The sequence below is a fragment of the Chrysochloris asiatica genome, unplaced genomic scaffold (genome assembly GCF_000296735.1).
Source record: "Chrysochloris asiatica unplaced genomic scaffold, ChrAsi1.0 scaffold00067, whole genome shotgun sequence".
In the NCBI taxonomy this organism is placed as follows: Eukaryota; Metazoa; Chordata; class Mammalia; order Afrosoricida; family Chrysochloridae; genus Chrysochloris; species Chrysochloris asiatica.
Genome location: NW_006408585.1, coordinates 1298431 through 1312922, shown reverse-complemented (window position 1 = coordinate 1312922; position 14492 = coordinate 1298431). Strand labels below are relative to the sequence as shown.

At 38.0% G+C, this 14492-nt stretch overlaps 1 protein-coding gene across 1 annotated transcript in view; it reads left to right on the top strand.

Annotated features, from left to right (window-relative positions):
• The window catches only part of SYNE2 (spectrin repeat containing, nuclear envelope 2), a 366194-nt gene that overhangs the window by 106413 nt on the left and 245289 nt on the right, over positions 1-14492 (top strand). Inside the window, exons 27-31 of the mRNA XM_006864568.1 lie at positions 614-771; positions 2244-2391; positions 3084-3676; positions 7675-7854; positions 9862-10012. Coding sequence (XP_006864630.1) covers positions 614-771; positions 2244-2391; positions 3084-3676; positions 7675-7854; positions 9862-10012 — 1230 coding nt within the window. The remainder of the gene's footprint in view (positions 1-613; positions 772-2243; positions 2392-3083; positions 3677-7674; positions 7855-9861; positions 10013-14492) is intronic.

Sequence of the window (14492 nt, the reverse complement as noted above, 5' to 3'; positions counted from 1 at the left end):
AGCATATTTAATTTCATAATTAAGAAACTATCTTGAGACTTTACTCCCGTGTCTGAGTAATGAATTGGTTAGAAAAAGCTATACTGATCCTTGGGGAGAATGATAAGCCTTCAGTAGGATTCTGCAGCAGTACTTTTTTTTTTTTTGAGCGAACCAAGATAAGTAGAGCATACACTGTAAATGTTCAATTAGAATCTACAGATTAATCTCATTCCGTTTTCATTTGTATAGAAGTGGTTTTGATTCGCTCCAATGGTCGTTTAGTTTAGAGGATAGCAAGTTCTACTATTTAAAAGAAATAGCATCTCTATTTGTATATATGTATCTTTCTGAATTGTATTCTGTGTACCTAGTGTAGGGGAAGGGAGGAAGTTTGGGTACCTTTAACCATTTTGTTGACTCCCTTGACTTCATTGAATGAGTCTTTTGAAAGCACTTTTAGTATCATTGTTCCCTGAGTTTACTTGTAGACAGTTGGGGTAAAAATATATATATTTTTTTAATTTTCATGTGAAACTTTGTTCCCACAATTGTTGAATGTCTCAATTTCTAAGGACAATATAAAATTGTGCCTATTAATCTGTTGTTGAATTAATTTCTGTATTTCATCTAGGTCTTAAAAAAGGTAACTGATGCTTGCTGTAAAGAATTTGAAAGCACGTCACTGAAGCTAGAAACTCTTGTGAGTGACCTGAAGAAGCCTGTTATAGCTCAGGCAAGAGACAAACTGAAGGGAAAAGTAAGGGAGTTTCAAAGGACCCTCAATGCCAGGTAGTACTGTGAAATTGATTCATATATTTACCAAATTCATTAAAAAATTTAAATGCCCTTTTAAGTTTAGATTCAGCAACAATGTGAGGATGGCATTGGACCAGGCAGTATTTCATTTTGTTGTATTTAGGGGTGCAATGAGTCACAATTGACTCAATGGCATGTAACGACAATGGAACTAAAGTAAGTAACTATGGTCTTTTATTTAGTATTCACAACAACCCCAAGAGAGGCTATGTAAGGTAAAGGTCTCTAAGGGCCCACAGATTCACTGCGTCTGGCAGCCAAAAGAACACTTGAGGTACGATGAGGAGATGGCTTATTTCTTTATTCAGCAAAACATCGGTCAGTGCAGGGTAAAGGGTCTCAGGAAGTCTGTTGCTCTTCTACTCTCTCTAGTTCTCAGAGAACTCTCTCATACTTTCTTCCCTTCATCTCTTTCTTTCTTCTCCTGTCTGTCTGTACCCCTCATGTGGGGGAAGTCCTTATGTACTACTACAGAACAAAGAAGGCATCTTGCCAAATATGACCCACAGGTTATATAGCAGTGTGACATCATTCTAGTATGACTGCATGCATAGCATGCATCACCGAGTCACACTGAGTCACACCTGCTTGGAAGGGGAGAGCGGGGCAGATAAGCTAAAACCACTCCCTGGCTAGTACCACCTTCTGACCCAGCAGGTTACCATTGTAATAGATATTTTGCAGATGAGGAAACTGATGCTTAGAGTTATTAAATAAGATAACCAAGTCATATCACCAGCCAGAGACTGAAGTAGAACTTAAGCTTTGTTGAGTTCCAACATGCATGCTTTTCCCATTATCCTCCCTTAGGCATGAATTTGGCCATGTCACAGAACCTCTTTGGGTCTTGGTTTCCTCCTTTCTAAAATAAGGTTGATATTGTTATATCCAGTACATACCCTCATTGTACAGTGGAGGGAACTGAGATTCAGTGTGTGTTACTTAGTGTGATGCAGCTTCAGAAAGATTGTGGGAAAATGGAAATGAAAAGATAAAGAAATTTTTTTTTTCCATGAACTTTTTGAAGCCCTTTCTTACAATCACACATTTTATTTTATGATCAGTAGACTCTATTCTTTAAAATCCATTATATTTGCATTAATAAAGGAGTTAATATTCATACGGAAGTTTCTTAGTCATTAAGACAGTTAAATTGCATTTAGTATTTTGTACTTCAAAAGACAGAAAAGGGCCTAGCATATTTTAGAATAATTTTCCATTCAAACATGGTGTCTATTAAATTATTTAAGGGCACTTGGGTATAGCCAACAACATACTCATTGGTATTTTAGATTGCTGGGTTTGAGTTTTAATGTAAGTATCTGTACACATCACTCTGTGCATTTGTATTGGTAGAATTTTATGTGCATGGTAAAGTAATGGCGTTAGTATGTTTCATAAGATGCCATTGTGCTGTGTCTTTCTTTCTGGTTTATTTCACCCAGAGTGGAGTCTTTAGAGACAGCACTGCGGATTGTGTTACCACTAGAGAAGGAATCACTTCTTCTCTGCGACTCGGACTTGTTCCTCCATGAAATGACCATTCAGGAATTTCATCTGACTGATGCTAATAGCATTAATCAAAACCTGAAGGTAAACTCAAGTTCTTACAGTGTATTTACAGAATAGTCATTATTCACAGATTTGTAAGTGTTTATGGATTTTTCATTATGTATCAATAGTTTATCTGTAGAATATAAGGCCATGACAGTAAAGTCTTCAATAAACCTTCATATTAGACTTCAACAGATTTGGCATTTAATCTCAACTCTTTAATTCCTTGCAAATTTGGAGGTAAGTACTCTAGAATTAAAAAAAAAAAGGGGGGTTCTTTTCATTCAAAATGAAGTCTTGATTATAAACACGTTTTCCAATAAATAAATTCCTAAATACCTTGCTAAACTAATTTGCTTAAATTGGCAAGAACACTCCACTGTTTACTTATTGAAAACCCATGTTAAATAAAAAATACTTAGAATTTATTTTTACTAGGTTGTAAAACATATCTCTTAGCTGTTAAGTCTCTAGTTATTTGCCATGAAGGAACAGATTTATACGTGTGTTTTGCTTTTGGATTTGAGACTTCAGAAAGGGGATCTGGTAATGAAACAGCTGAGACTGCTCAGTTGTTATTAACATCTTACTTCTGTCAGAGCTGCCAGCTTCGGTGAAACTCAGGAGAATTTCTCAGTTCAATCCTAGACATTTAATTTGGGGATAGTTTTGGGTACAGCCTAATGTTTTTTTCTGCTCAGTCTTTTCAGCTTTTCTTGCATTTATTTTAGAACATCCAAGAATCCATAGCGAAACAGATTGAAATACTTAACAACTGGGAAAAGTCGGGCAATTTTGCATTCAAAGAATTACACAAATCTGACCTACATGCAACTCAGTATCTTATACTGAAATGCATAGAACAACTTGAAGAAATGAGCCACAAGGTTCAGAGCAGCGAAGAGGCCCTAAGAAATCTGGAAGAGTTTTTGGCTTCACTAAGAACAGCTGAACTTTCCATTGAACTTAGTACAGAGCTTTCAGCTTCAGATACACAAGTATTGCCAGAAAATACTTTGACAACAGAAAACACAGAGGGAAAAATTCATCTGATGAAAGATAAGGCTAGACGTTTGGATAAACATTTGAAGATGCTTCATCTAAGCTTTAAAGATGCTGAGCAGGGGGAACACACCTCCTGTGAAAAGCTTACTGATGTTTTGTCAACAAAGTTTGGTCTACATGAGGAACTCTCTGAGGAAAACAAATTGCTAGAGATTTGCATATTCAAAAACAATGAACTCCTTAAAAATGTTCAAGATGTGCAGAATCAAATTAGTAAAATTGGTCTTAAGGATCCAACTATTCCAGCTATAAAACAAAGGTAAGAATTGTTTCTGTTCATTTCCACCCAGATCATTTACATATTCACATATGCGTTAGATGAAACAAATACTTTCTACTTGTTTCACTCCTTTTAAAATGTTTTTTAAAAAATTTTTGAATTTTTGATTTACAGAAAATTTGCAGATGGTTCTCTATACCCTCAATCTTAAAGAAGTTTTCATTCCTAAAGTGCCTCTGTTTTTAATGAAGTGGTAAATTATTAATTTAATCCTAGCAAATTTTAATTGTTGCTATTAATTGCTGTTGAGTTAGTTTAATGATAGGTTTATAAATAACAAGCGGGAGCGTGGTGGCTCTGTAGGGTAACCACTGGACAAGATCGGTGGTTTAAGCCCACCACCCACAATATGGGAAAAAGATGAGGCTTTCTGTTACACAAAGACAAAACAGTGTCAGAAACCTTATTCAGGGTCACTAAGAGTTGGAACTAACTCGACAGTACTTAACAACAGCAGCAACAAATAACAAGTAATAAATTATATATGAATTTGTAAGTGAAAGACTATAGTGCTTCAAAAAGTTAGTGGAGAAATTGAAAGAAAAGATCATGGAATTAAGCAGTTACAACAGAGATGGTGACATGGAGAGATAGAGCAGCTAAAGACTCTAGACTCATGGAAAGAGAAAGACTGTGTGCTGGTGGCCAGGAGGCAGGTTTTACAGATTATATATTCCTGAGTGTTTTTGTGCACATTTAAAAAAAGAAGAAGAAATGGAAATACCGTTGAATGAGGGGAGGGGAATGTAGTCATTGCAATGAAACGAAATATAGGATGAGTGCAAAACCCAGTTCTCCCATGTAACTGTCTCTCCATTCACAATAAAAGCTTTAAAAAAAAAAAAGGAATCTTTCCATGAAATTTTTTGAAGAGTTCTCATAAGTTTGTAAATGATAAAATGATTTCATTATTAATCTGGTTATTAACAGAGCAAGTGTGTATTGACTGTCGGCTGTGTGCCAGGCACTCTTTTAGGTATTGAAAATAAGCAGTTAACAAAATAGGAAAAAAATTTTCTGAGCCTTATAATATAGTGGAGATAACACTATATTTGGTGTTGGTAAAAAGCTGTGTAGAGAAATTAAGGTAGGAAGTGGGAGAGAGATTGAAAAGATGGGTTCGCAGTTTCAAATTGTATCGTCAGAGACTATAAGTAAGGATTCCTGGTGTGGCACTGAGCACTGGACTGTGAATCACAAGGTCTGTGGTTCAAACTCAAGAGCTGCTCCTTGGAAACCCTATACAGGGTTGCTGTGAGTTGGCACCAACTTGACAGCACTTAACAACAACAAATGGTAAAATAAGATGAGAGAGCAAGTCATGTGATTACTTGGGTAGAAAGAGCCTTCCAGGCAGAGGGAACAGCAAGTACAAAGACCTGTTGTGTAATGGTCCTGGTGTATGTGACGGAGTATAGAGGCTGAAGCAGAGAAGAGAAGAGCAGTAATGGGGGGGGGGGGGGAAATTGCAGGTTATAGGATGACCCTGGCTTTTTCTTTCAATGTGGTGGGGCATCATTAGAGGGTTCTGAGCAGAAACAAAATATTTGGCTCTCATTGTAACAGGCTCTCTTTCTGGTGGATGTGTTGGAAATAGGTTGTATGAGGCCAGGGCATATGCAGGAAGACAGTGTGACCTGCTGCGGGTATGGAATGATGGTGGCATGGACCCGTGGTAAGGTTGGAAAAAAGGGTTTATAGTCTGTATACATTTGAAAGATAAGAGTCTGCAAAATTTGTTGATACACTGGACATTGTGTATAAAACAAATAGAGGGATCAAAGATGATTCCAGTGATGTGACCTGAATAACTAGAAGCATGCAGTTGGCATTTACTGAGGCGAGAAAGATGAAAGTTGACCAGATATTAAAAGAAAGGTGAAGGGTACTTGGTTGTAGAAATGATAGGTTTAAAATACTTATTTGATATTCAAATAATCAGTATCAACAACACTGTTCAAAATAGGTGGCACCTAGAGTCAGGCGAGAAGTCTAGAAATATAAATTTTAGAATGTTATTTGAAGTTGTGAGAATAGATGAGCTTGTCAAGTGAGTGAGTGAATATATAGGTAGAAAAAAGAGACCTAAGGTGTAAACTCCAAGCACTCACGCTTGATAGACCAGAGAGATGAAGCGAAACCAGCCAGAGATGCCGAGGAGCAGCCATTGCCTTAAGAAGCAAGTCGAGCGAGTTCTGGAGGCCAAGTCAAGGTGTTTCAAGGAAGTGAACAGCTGTGCCACATACTGCTGCTTATTGAGTAACGTGAAGATTGAGAATTAAGCATGGATTTAATGGAGTCGCAGTTAATGGAGACCTTGAAGAGCAGTTTTGCTGGAGTGGTAGGTTGTGAAAGCTTTTGGGTTCAAAAGAGACTTGGAGGAAAGGAACTAGAACTAGGAAGTGAGACTCAGGTAATAGAGTTAATCCTCTTGGGATTTGTTTGCAGGTTAATATTCTTAGTTCAAATGCATCCTTTTTGAGAAGAGAAAGATTTTTTTCATTGAGGTGAAAAGATGTACAATGAAACCTTGGCCACTTCAACAATTTCTACATGTTTAATTCAGTAACATTTATTTTGTTCTTTGTGTTGTACAACCATTATCACTGTCCTTGCACAAGTTAGTTCCTTCCATTTACATAAGCTCAGTGCCCCTAAGCAAAACATCCCCCTTCTCCCCTTCCCCATACCCTTGGTAACCACTGGTAATCTTAGGTGTTTCTATGCATTTGTTTCTTTCATATAAATGAAAACATGCAGTATTTGTCATCTCTTGACTTTAGCATAGTGTTTTCAAAGCCCATTCATATTGTGCCTTGTATCAGGGCTTCATTTATCTTCATGGCTGAATAGCAGTCCATTGTATGTATATACCGTGTGTTGTTTATCAATTCATCTATTGATGGACATTGCGGTTGGTTCTACATCTTGGCTATTGTGAAAAGTGCTTGTGAAAAATGAACACTGGTGTATTCTGTTTGCATTCTGCTTTCACTTCTTCCAGGCTTATATCTAAAATTGGGATTGCTGGGTCATATTTTATTCGATGTTCAATGTGCAAGCAGTCCCCAGGTTACGAACGAGATTCATTCCTAAGCCTCAGTAAGTCTTTCCATTGAATTTGAAACTAAATAATCAGACTAGGTGCTTATGGGTCTTACTTTACTATAAGAAAAAGAACTTTTTTAAAAAAGCCTTTTCAGTAATTTGAAAGCTGCATGTACAGCAAGTAAGGTGATTGCTATGCAAAATGTGTTGCAAGTAGGAGTTGGTTCAAAGTGAAGGTGAATTTAGATAGCATGAAAGGAAAAGTACAAGTTGTCTGTAAATCCATTGTTTGTAACCCGGGGACTGCCTGTATTGAGAAACTGCCAAATTGTCTTTCACAGTAGATGTTCCATTCCCCATTCCCACCAGCAGTGGATGAGAGCTCCTGTTTCTCCACAACCTTGCCAACATCTGTTTTCCATTTTTTAAATCATTACCATTCTACTGCTATCTCATTGTGGTTTCGTTTTACACTTTCTTACTGGTTACTGATGGAAAAGCTTTTCATCCACAGAGAAGTGCCAGCTTTTCCCTTACTCTTTCCCTTCCTCTTGCCACCTCTTCACCCTCTCTTCAGAGCCTTGCAACACATCCATCCCTTTTCTTTCTCTCCATATCAAAATGGTACATGCATGTATACTCATGTACTATCTTTGCCTGCCACATGTTTTCATTTGTGTGTACACATCCTTTACAAGTGTGTTCATCACAGAGTATTACTCCTCATGGTTTTGTATAGTTTTTACATTTGAAACATCAAATTGATATTGCAGAAATGCAAGAAACCTCCTGAACTTTGTCCCAGAAATGTGTAATTTTGACACAAACCTCATGAGATAAATTAAAGTTAGTGTGTTCCTCAAATTATCCATATTTCATAGAATTGAATTGGGTAATCATTGGCTATCAACTTTTCTCCCATCATCTAGGAAAAAATTGCTGATCAGAGCAGAAAAGGAGCTAGATGAATATGAAGAAGAGAAGAAACACTTGCAAGAAATGGCTAATTCTCTTCCACAATTCGAAGATGTCAGAGAAAAAACTTTGAGTCAGCAGTGCCAAAGTACAGTGCTTTTGTGGGAGAATACAAAGGCTTCAGTCACTGAATGGTAATGCACACAATTCCTCCCAAATCTGAAAAAATTGTCTGTAACCAACAAAGTTTTTGAAATTTTTATGTTAACAAAATATCCCTTGGACCTAAAGTCATAAGAGTTAGACTGGAAGCTCACCTAAAGCACAGATTATAGCTGGAAGACACCAAACAGGTTGTCTACTAGGGATAACAAATATACACTGTATTCCTAATTACCAGTATCCCACCTATATTTGTTTTGTGACAAATTACTGTAGGTTTAATGCCTTAATAATAACACAGATTTATCAGCTTCCAATTCTGGAGATCCCAAATCCTAAAATCTAAGCTAGATCCACTTATCTTCTGGGGCCTCTAGGAGAGAGTCTGGTTCCTGAGTTATCCAAAGGGTCCTTACAAAGAAGAGGTAGGAGGGTCAAAGTCAGATGAGGATAGAAGCAGAGATCAGAGACAGAGATTTGAAGATGCTATGCTGCCAGTTTGAAAACTGGAAGAAAGGACCAAGAGCCAAGATATATGGCCTCTAGCACCGTGAAAGGCAAGGAACCAGAGTCTCTCCTAGAGCCCCCAGAAGATAAGTGGATCTAGCTTAGATCCACTTGATTACTCTAGCCAATAATTATCCAATTCACTGTAGTCTTGCCTACAGTGCCTGAGCAAAGCCTACTAATTTTTCTTAATTGTGTGAAAGCCATTGACTGTCAGTCCCAGTTGGCAACTGTGCGTATTCTCCTCTTATGCCCTCTTCTGCTGAGTCCCTGTCTGGGTCCGGGGTGTGGTGGAGAGGGCTGATCCCTACAAACTGCACCCCCCAGGCCAACGTTTCCAATTCAGTTAAGAACTGGAAGGTACTAGTAGGAGATTCAGGGCAAACAGAGAGAGCAGTCAGGATGTTCTTCCCCTTTGTCCTGTGATCGTGCCTTCTTCCAGGGCTCAGGGCACTTTCTGCCCTTGCCCCTGGAGGGTGAATGATACAATATTCTTGCTATGGCTATATTCCCTGGTACCTCCGCATCCCTGGTGGTTTCCCTTAACTCTGACAACACCTCTGTCTGTGGTCCTTTGACTATATTCTCTTCAGAATTCCACCTGAGTGTATCTCCTCTTTCCTACTGGAACCCAGAGTTTATAGTAGTTAGGATAACACCTACCTGCAGTATTTGAATCGGGCTGCGAACCTTAAGGCCAGCAGTTCAAAACTACCAGCTGTTCTGTGGGAGAAAGATGAGGCATTCTGCTCCCGTAAAGACTTACCGCCTCGGAAACCCTGTACAGGGTCGCTATGGGTCGGAAACGACTCGACAGCACTTAACAACAACAACAACTCTAATTTTACAGAAGAATTGAGATTCAAAGATGCTAAAGTAATTTATTCAAGGTCCCGTGTCAAATTAGTGACCAGCCATAACTTTAAAAAAAAAAAAGAGAGATGCCACTTTATCTCTACTGCTTTACTTTTTCAAAAAAGCTCCATTTTGAATGAATAGAAAAATTGTTGATAGCTGCTGTTGAGCAACCTCAACACATGGTGACCTTAGAACTGAATGTTACAATAGAACTCAATGTTGCCTCGTGTGTTTCGTTTCCAGAGTTGCCAGTGTGTTTGCGGTCAGTGTTGTGCTAATTGTACCAGTCATCTCACTGAGGGTCTCCCTCACCCTTGCCAGCCCTCTACTTCACCAAACATGATGTCCTCCAAAAATAATGCTTGGTAAACACTGTGTTCCAAGTTGTCCATTTAGTTAATAATGAAACACATGCTAATTCCTTACTGGGTTTCCCTCTAGAACTTATATAAAGTGGTTTTAATGTTGACCTGGTAAAAATATTAATCCAGTGATGATTTAAACTATCTATTTGTTAAACAAATACCTATCCCCTCATTCTTAGATTTACTTGAAAAAAACATCATAAACAATTTCTGTAACTTACTAGTAATTGCTTATCGGGTGCTTACAAAGCAAAAGAATGGTTTTATTTTCAGACATTTAATTCTGCTTTACATTATTTCTCTTTGTAGCCTTGAGCAGTGTGAAAGAGTTTTGGAGCTGTTAAAGCAATACCAGAATTTAAAAAATATCTTAACAACTTTGATTCAAAAAGAAGAGAATGTCCTCTCACTTCAGGCGTCGTACATGGGAAAGGAGAACCTGAAGAAAAGGGTAACAGCGGTGAGTCCAAGTTCCAAAAGGAAATTCTATACAGGGGGCTCACTTGTAAGATGTAACATGGCAGCAGAGAGGCTATTTTAAATGGGGTCATGTTCAAAACTTGATTTAAAAGAAGTTACTTGTGACTCAGTTTCAACCAGGTACCTAAGGATTTGTTGAATTTATTAACAGGACTTGAAAACTTAGTTCCCAAGTTGATGCTGGGTTATTTTCACATTGGATTTTGGTTCTTGGGATGTTCGTCTGCTAAACTGGGGTCACCCCTGCTGCTGCATATGTAAGCTTGTAACAGCCTGAACCTTTCTGTAAAAGGAACTTGCAAGTTCACACCAGGCTGGAGAGAATGACAACAGTAGGAAAAATTCCTCTGTTTGTGGATTTAGGAAAAATTACCTTTTTATTTATTCACTTTCTGTAAAGATGTGTAAGCTGAACTGTAATTTGGTCCATCTGCCTTCATAGTCTTACCAACCATAGCTACATATTGTCTAAGAATAACATTTTTTGGACACTAGGTGTCATTGTTTTCTCTGGTTTTATGTGCAAGTAGCAGAAGTATGGTTCTATAATCAAAAGAATACACTACACTATGTGACTATACAAGAAAGTTGTTTTCCGCCTTGTTCTTGTGAGTGCTAGCGAAGGTGCTGTCAAAGAGTCAAAAGCACATGTGAAATGTAGTTATTTAAACCTGGTTGTCTTAACAAGTTTGTCAGGCTTCCTAGTTGCTGAGAGCAACATCTTAAATAGATGAGATCCTTACAAGCAATTTGCCTCTTTGTTTTTAAGTGCTGTCAAGTCAGTTCTGACTCCACCCTGTATAGGGTTTCTGAGGAGTGGCTGATAGATTCGAACTGCCAGATTTACAGTTCAAACTGACATTGCAGTCAAGTGCTTATCCTCCAGCTCCACACCAGACTTTATCCTGGTGTGGTGCTGTGAGTTAATGTGCTGCACTGTAAAGTTAGTTTGAACTGCAAGGTCAGCAGTTGAAGCTCACCAGTCGCTCCTTGGAAGCCCTATACAGAGTCGCTATGGGTCAGTTAACAACAACAGTAGTCTTTATCTAATATCTGGACTTTATCTAATATCGAGTAGAACTCTTTGTATTTATTAACCTCGCTTCTATTTCTGAAGCTGAAGTGGCACTTATGGTCCAGACCCAGCCAGTACAGTATGACTAGTGGTTTGGGAGCCACTTTCTCAGCTCTGACCAACCAGAAAGAGCGCCTGTTGGAGGCCAGTTGTACAGAATGTGCTAGTCTGTGTACCTGGTTTTGTGTCAGACTTCGTTGAGGAAGGCTAGCGATCTCTAGAACAGTCAGTTGGAGCACTCAGTCTGGTTCCATCTGGCAGAGGCAGCATCTAGGTTTGCCTGGTCTCAGCATCTGTACTCATCTGGTTTTCATTCCAGGGAACTTTGGTTCCCATCTCAAGAAGCCTTGGAGGCATTGTAAGCTAAGCATTGGGCTGCTAACCACATGGTTGACGGTTCAAACCCAATGGCCAGTCTAAGCGAGAATGATGAGGTTGTTTGTTCCTATAAAGATGCAGTCTGAGAAACCCTAAGGAGCAGTGCTACTCTGCCCTATACAGATAGGGTTGCTATGAGTCAGTGTTTATTTGATGGCTGTGGGGTTGGGTTGATCCCTTTCAGAGAATCCAGTGTGTTTGATCTCCAAAGATGACCTCCACGTTGTGTCTCAGGACACACAGCTACCCTTCTGTTGTGCCTCTAATACCAGTTTCCCATCTGACAGTCTTTCTTTTTTTCAGAACCAGGGTATCTGCTATGTTCTTTCTAGTTCCTCTCGTTTTGAGGCTCTTCTTTGTTTATGTTAGTCCTCCATTCTGGAGTCCTTCCTTAGCCTTACTAAGGAGGATCCTGTTAGTAGTGAAAAGTCATCCCTGATTGTGTGAACTGGCATCTGTAAAGGGCCCAGCAGAGTTCTGGGGCCTTCAGCAACACCTCAGTAAATGTGGGTCATGATGCCCTGCCCAGACAAGCCCTGTTCGCTGGTGCTCACACATGGCTTCCCACTACTCTGTAGTTGTACTTTGGTTACAGTTGTTGTTGTTAAGTGCCATCAAGTCAGTTCCAATCTGTTGCGACCCTGTATAGGGTTTCCAAGGAGCTTCTGGTGAGCTTGAACCACTGACCTTGCAGTTCAAACAGCTTTGCAGTCTGACGCATGAACCCACAGCGCTATACCAGGACTCCTAACTTTTCATTAGGGTTGTATTTAATTTATAGAACAATTCGAAAAATTGTCATCTTTAAAATATTGCATCTTCTAACCTATGAGTCTAATAAATTAAAAGATAATGGAATTTTTCAATAAACTTTTTGACGATCCTTCATGTAGACCAAACCAGTTGCTGTCAAGTTGATTCCAATTCAGGGCAACTTAATGTATGTCAGAGTGAAACTGTGCTCTACAGAGTTTTCAAAGGATTAGTGTTTGGAAGTAGATTGTCAGGACTTTCTTCCAAGATGCTTCTGGATAGATCCAAACTTCCAATCCTTTTGGTTATCGACCAAATGCATTAACTGTTTGCATGACCCAGTAACTCACATACACACAGAGAGAGCTTTGAGTTTTTTGTTATGCATTTAGTATCATAACCATTTTCTGTATATTTGGACATGTGTAAAAGAAAAGGATTTTATATACTAATTTGAATTCAGTTTGAAACAATTATTAACTATTGAACTTTTATGCAAGGGGTAAATGCTTTCAAAAACATTTCTACCATTAAGTAAATACTCAGTTCTGGTTATCTAATTATATGAAGATCTGTTCAGTCATAGACATAAGTCTTTGCCATCAATCTGATGTGCAAAGTCAGCCTCCCCCAAATATACCATATTACATTAAGTCTAAAACTCCATCAATTGTAAAGACAACATTCTTGTTTTTAATACAGAACATGAAAACACAGTTGTATGTTTTAATTAATATACTATTAATTAGAAGAAACATACACATTCAGTATAAAAATATTTTTTCACATTAAAAAAAAAACACACCCAAATCCAAATAACTAGCTTAACAGTAGTCCTTGGAAGATAACTGTTAAGCCATATGTCAAAATAGTAAAGAAAATGTCTTTTCCTTTTTTTAATAATTAGTTTTAGACAAGTTTATGTGATTTACAAAAATAGAATGAGTATACACTTAAAAGTATAGAAACTGGTATTTATATAATTAATGATATTGGCATTTGGGCACAAACGAATGGCTCATCCTCTTCTTTGTCACTGGGGCAAAAGCATCCTGTAGCTCCTTAGGAAATTATGTGAATACTTACATCAGCATATTTTGATTATAAATTCACCAGGGATATATAAAAGAATGTAGGCTTTTAGTAAATTATATGCCTAGTATATACATAATTTGAATGACTATATAATATATAATAATAACATAGTTCACTTAAGCATAACCCAGAGAAGAAAGTTATGATTACAATATACTTTAAGCTTCTTACTATTTTAAATAATTCTATAGACTTAAATATTTCCAGAAAGTATGATAGAGTAAAGTTTGCATTAATACATAGAGAATTGATAGAAATTAGAAAAACAGAGAACCTAATGAATAAAATGTATAAAAGAAATGTATTTTCAATTTGTTTAAGTATACATACATATATATGTGTGTATGTATATATATCTATATACATGTGTGTGTGTGTGTGTGTATGTGTGTGTGATAGTGTTTCTTCTGCTGTACATAGGGGCACTATGAATCTGTATCCACTTGATGGTACCTAACAACAATTTCTTTTGAGAAATAGTTTAGCAGTATGATTCAAGATCCTTGAAAAACATTCTAACATTTGACTCAATCTTTTACATTAGGAATCTATTCTCAGGAAATAATCCTTGTTGTTATTGTTAGGTGTCATCGAGTCAGTACCGACTCATAGCAACTGTTTGTACAGTAGACCGAAACACTGCCTGATCCTGGGCCAACCTCACTACTGCTGTTTGCCACACTTGAGTCCATCAATACTGCCATTTGGCGAATCCATCTAGTTGGGGGTCTTCCTCTTTTTCTCTGACTTTACCAAACATGATATCCTTCTCCAGTGACTGGTCCCTCCTGACAATATGTCCGAAGTATGAGAGACAAAGTTTGGCCATCTTGGCTCCAAGGAGCACTCTGGCTGCACTTCTTCAAAACAAATCTGTTGGTTCTTTTGGCAGCCCATGGCACTTGCAATATTCTCCTCCAACACTGTAACTCAAAAGTATCAATTCTTCTACGGTCTTCCTTATTCACTGTCCAGCTTTTGCACGCATATGAGGTTATTGAAAATACCATGGCTTGGGTAAGGTGAACCTTAGTCCTTAAGCTGTCATTTTTGCTCTTCAACACTTTAAAAAGGTCTTGTGCAACAGATTTGCCTAATGCAATACGTCCTTTGATTTCTTGACTGCTGCTTCCATGAGTGTTGATAGTTGATCCAAGAA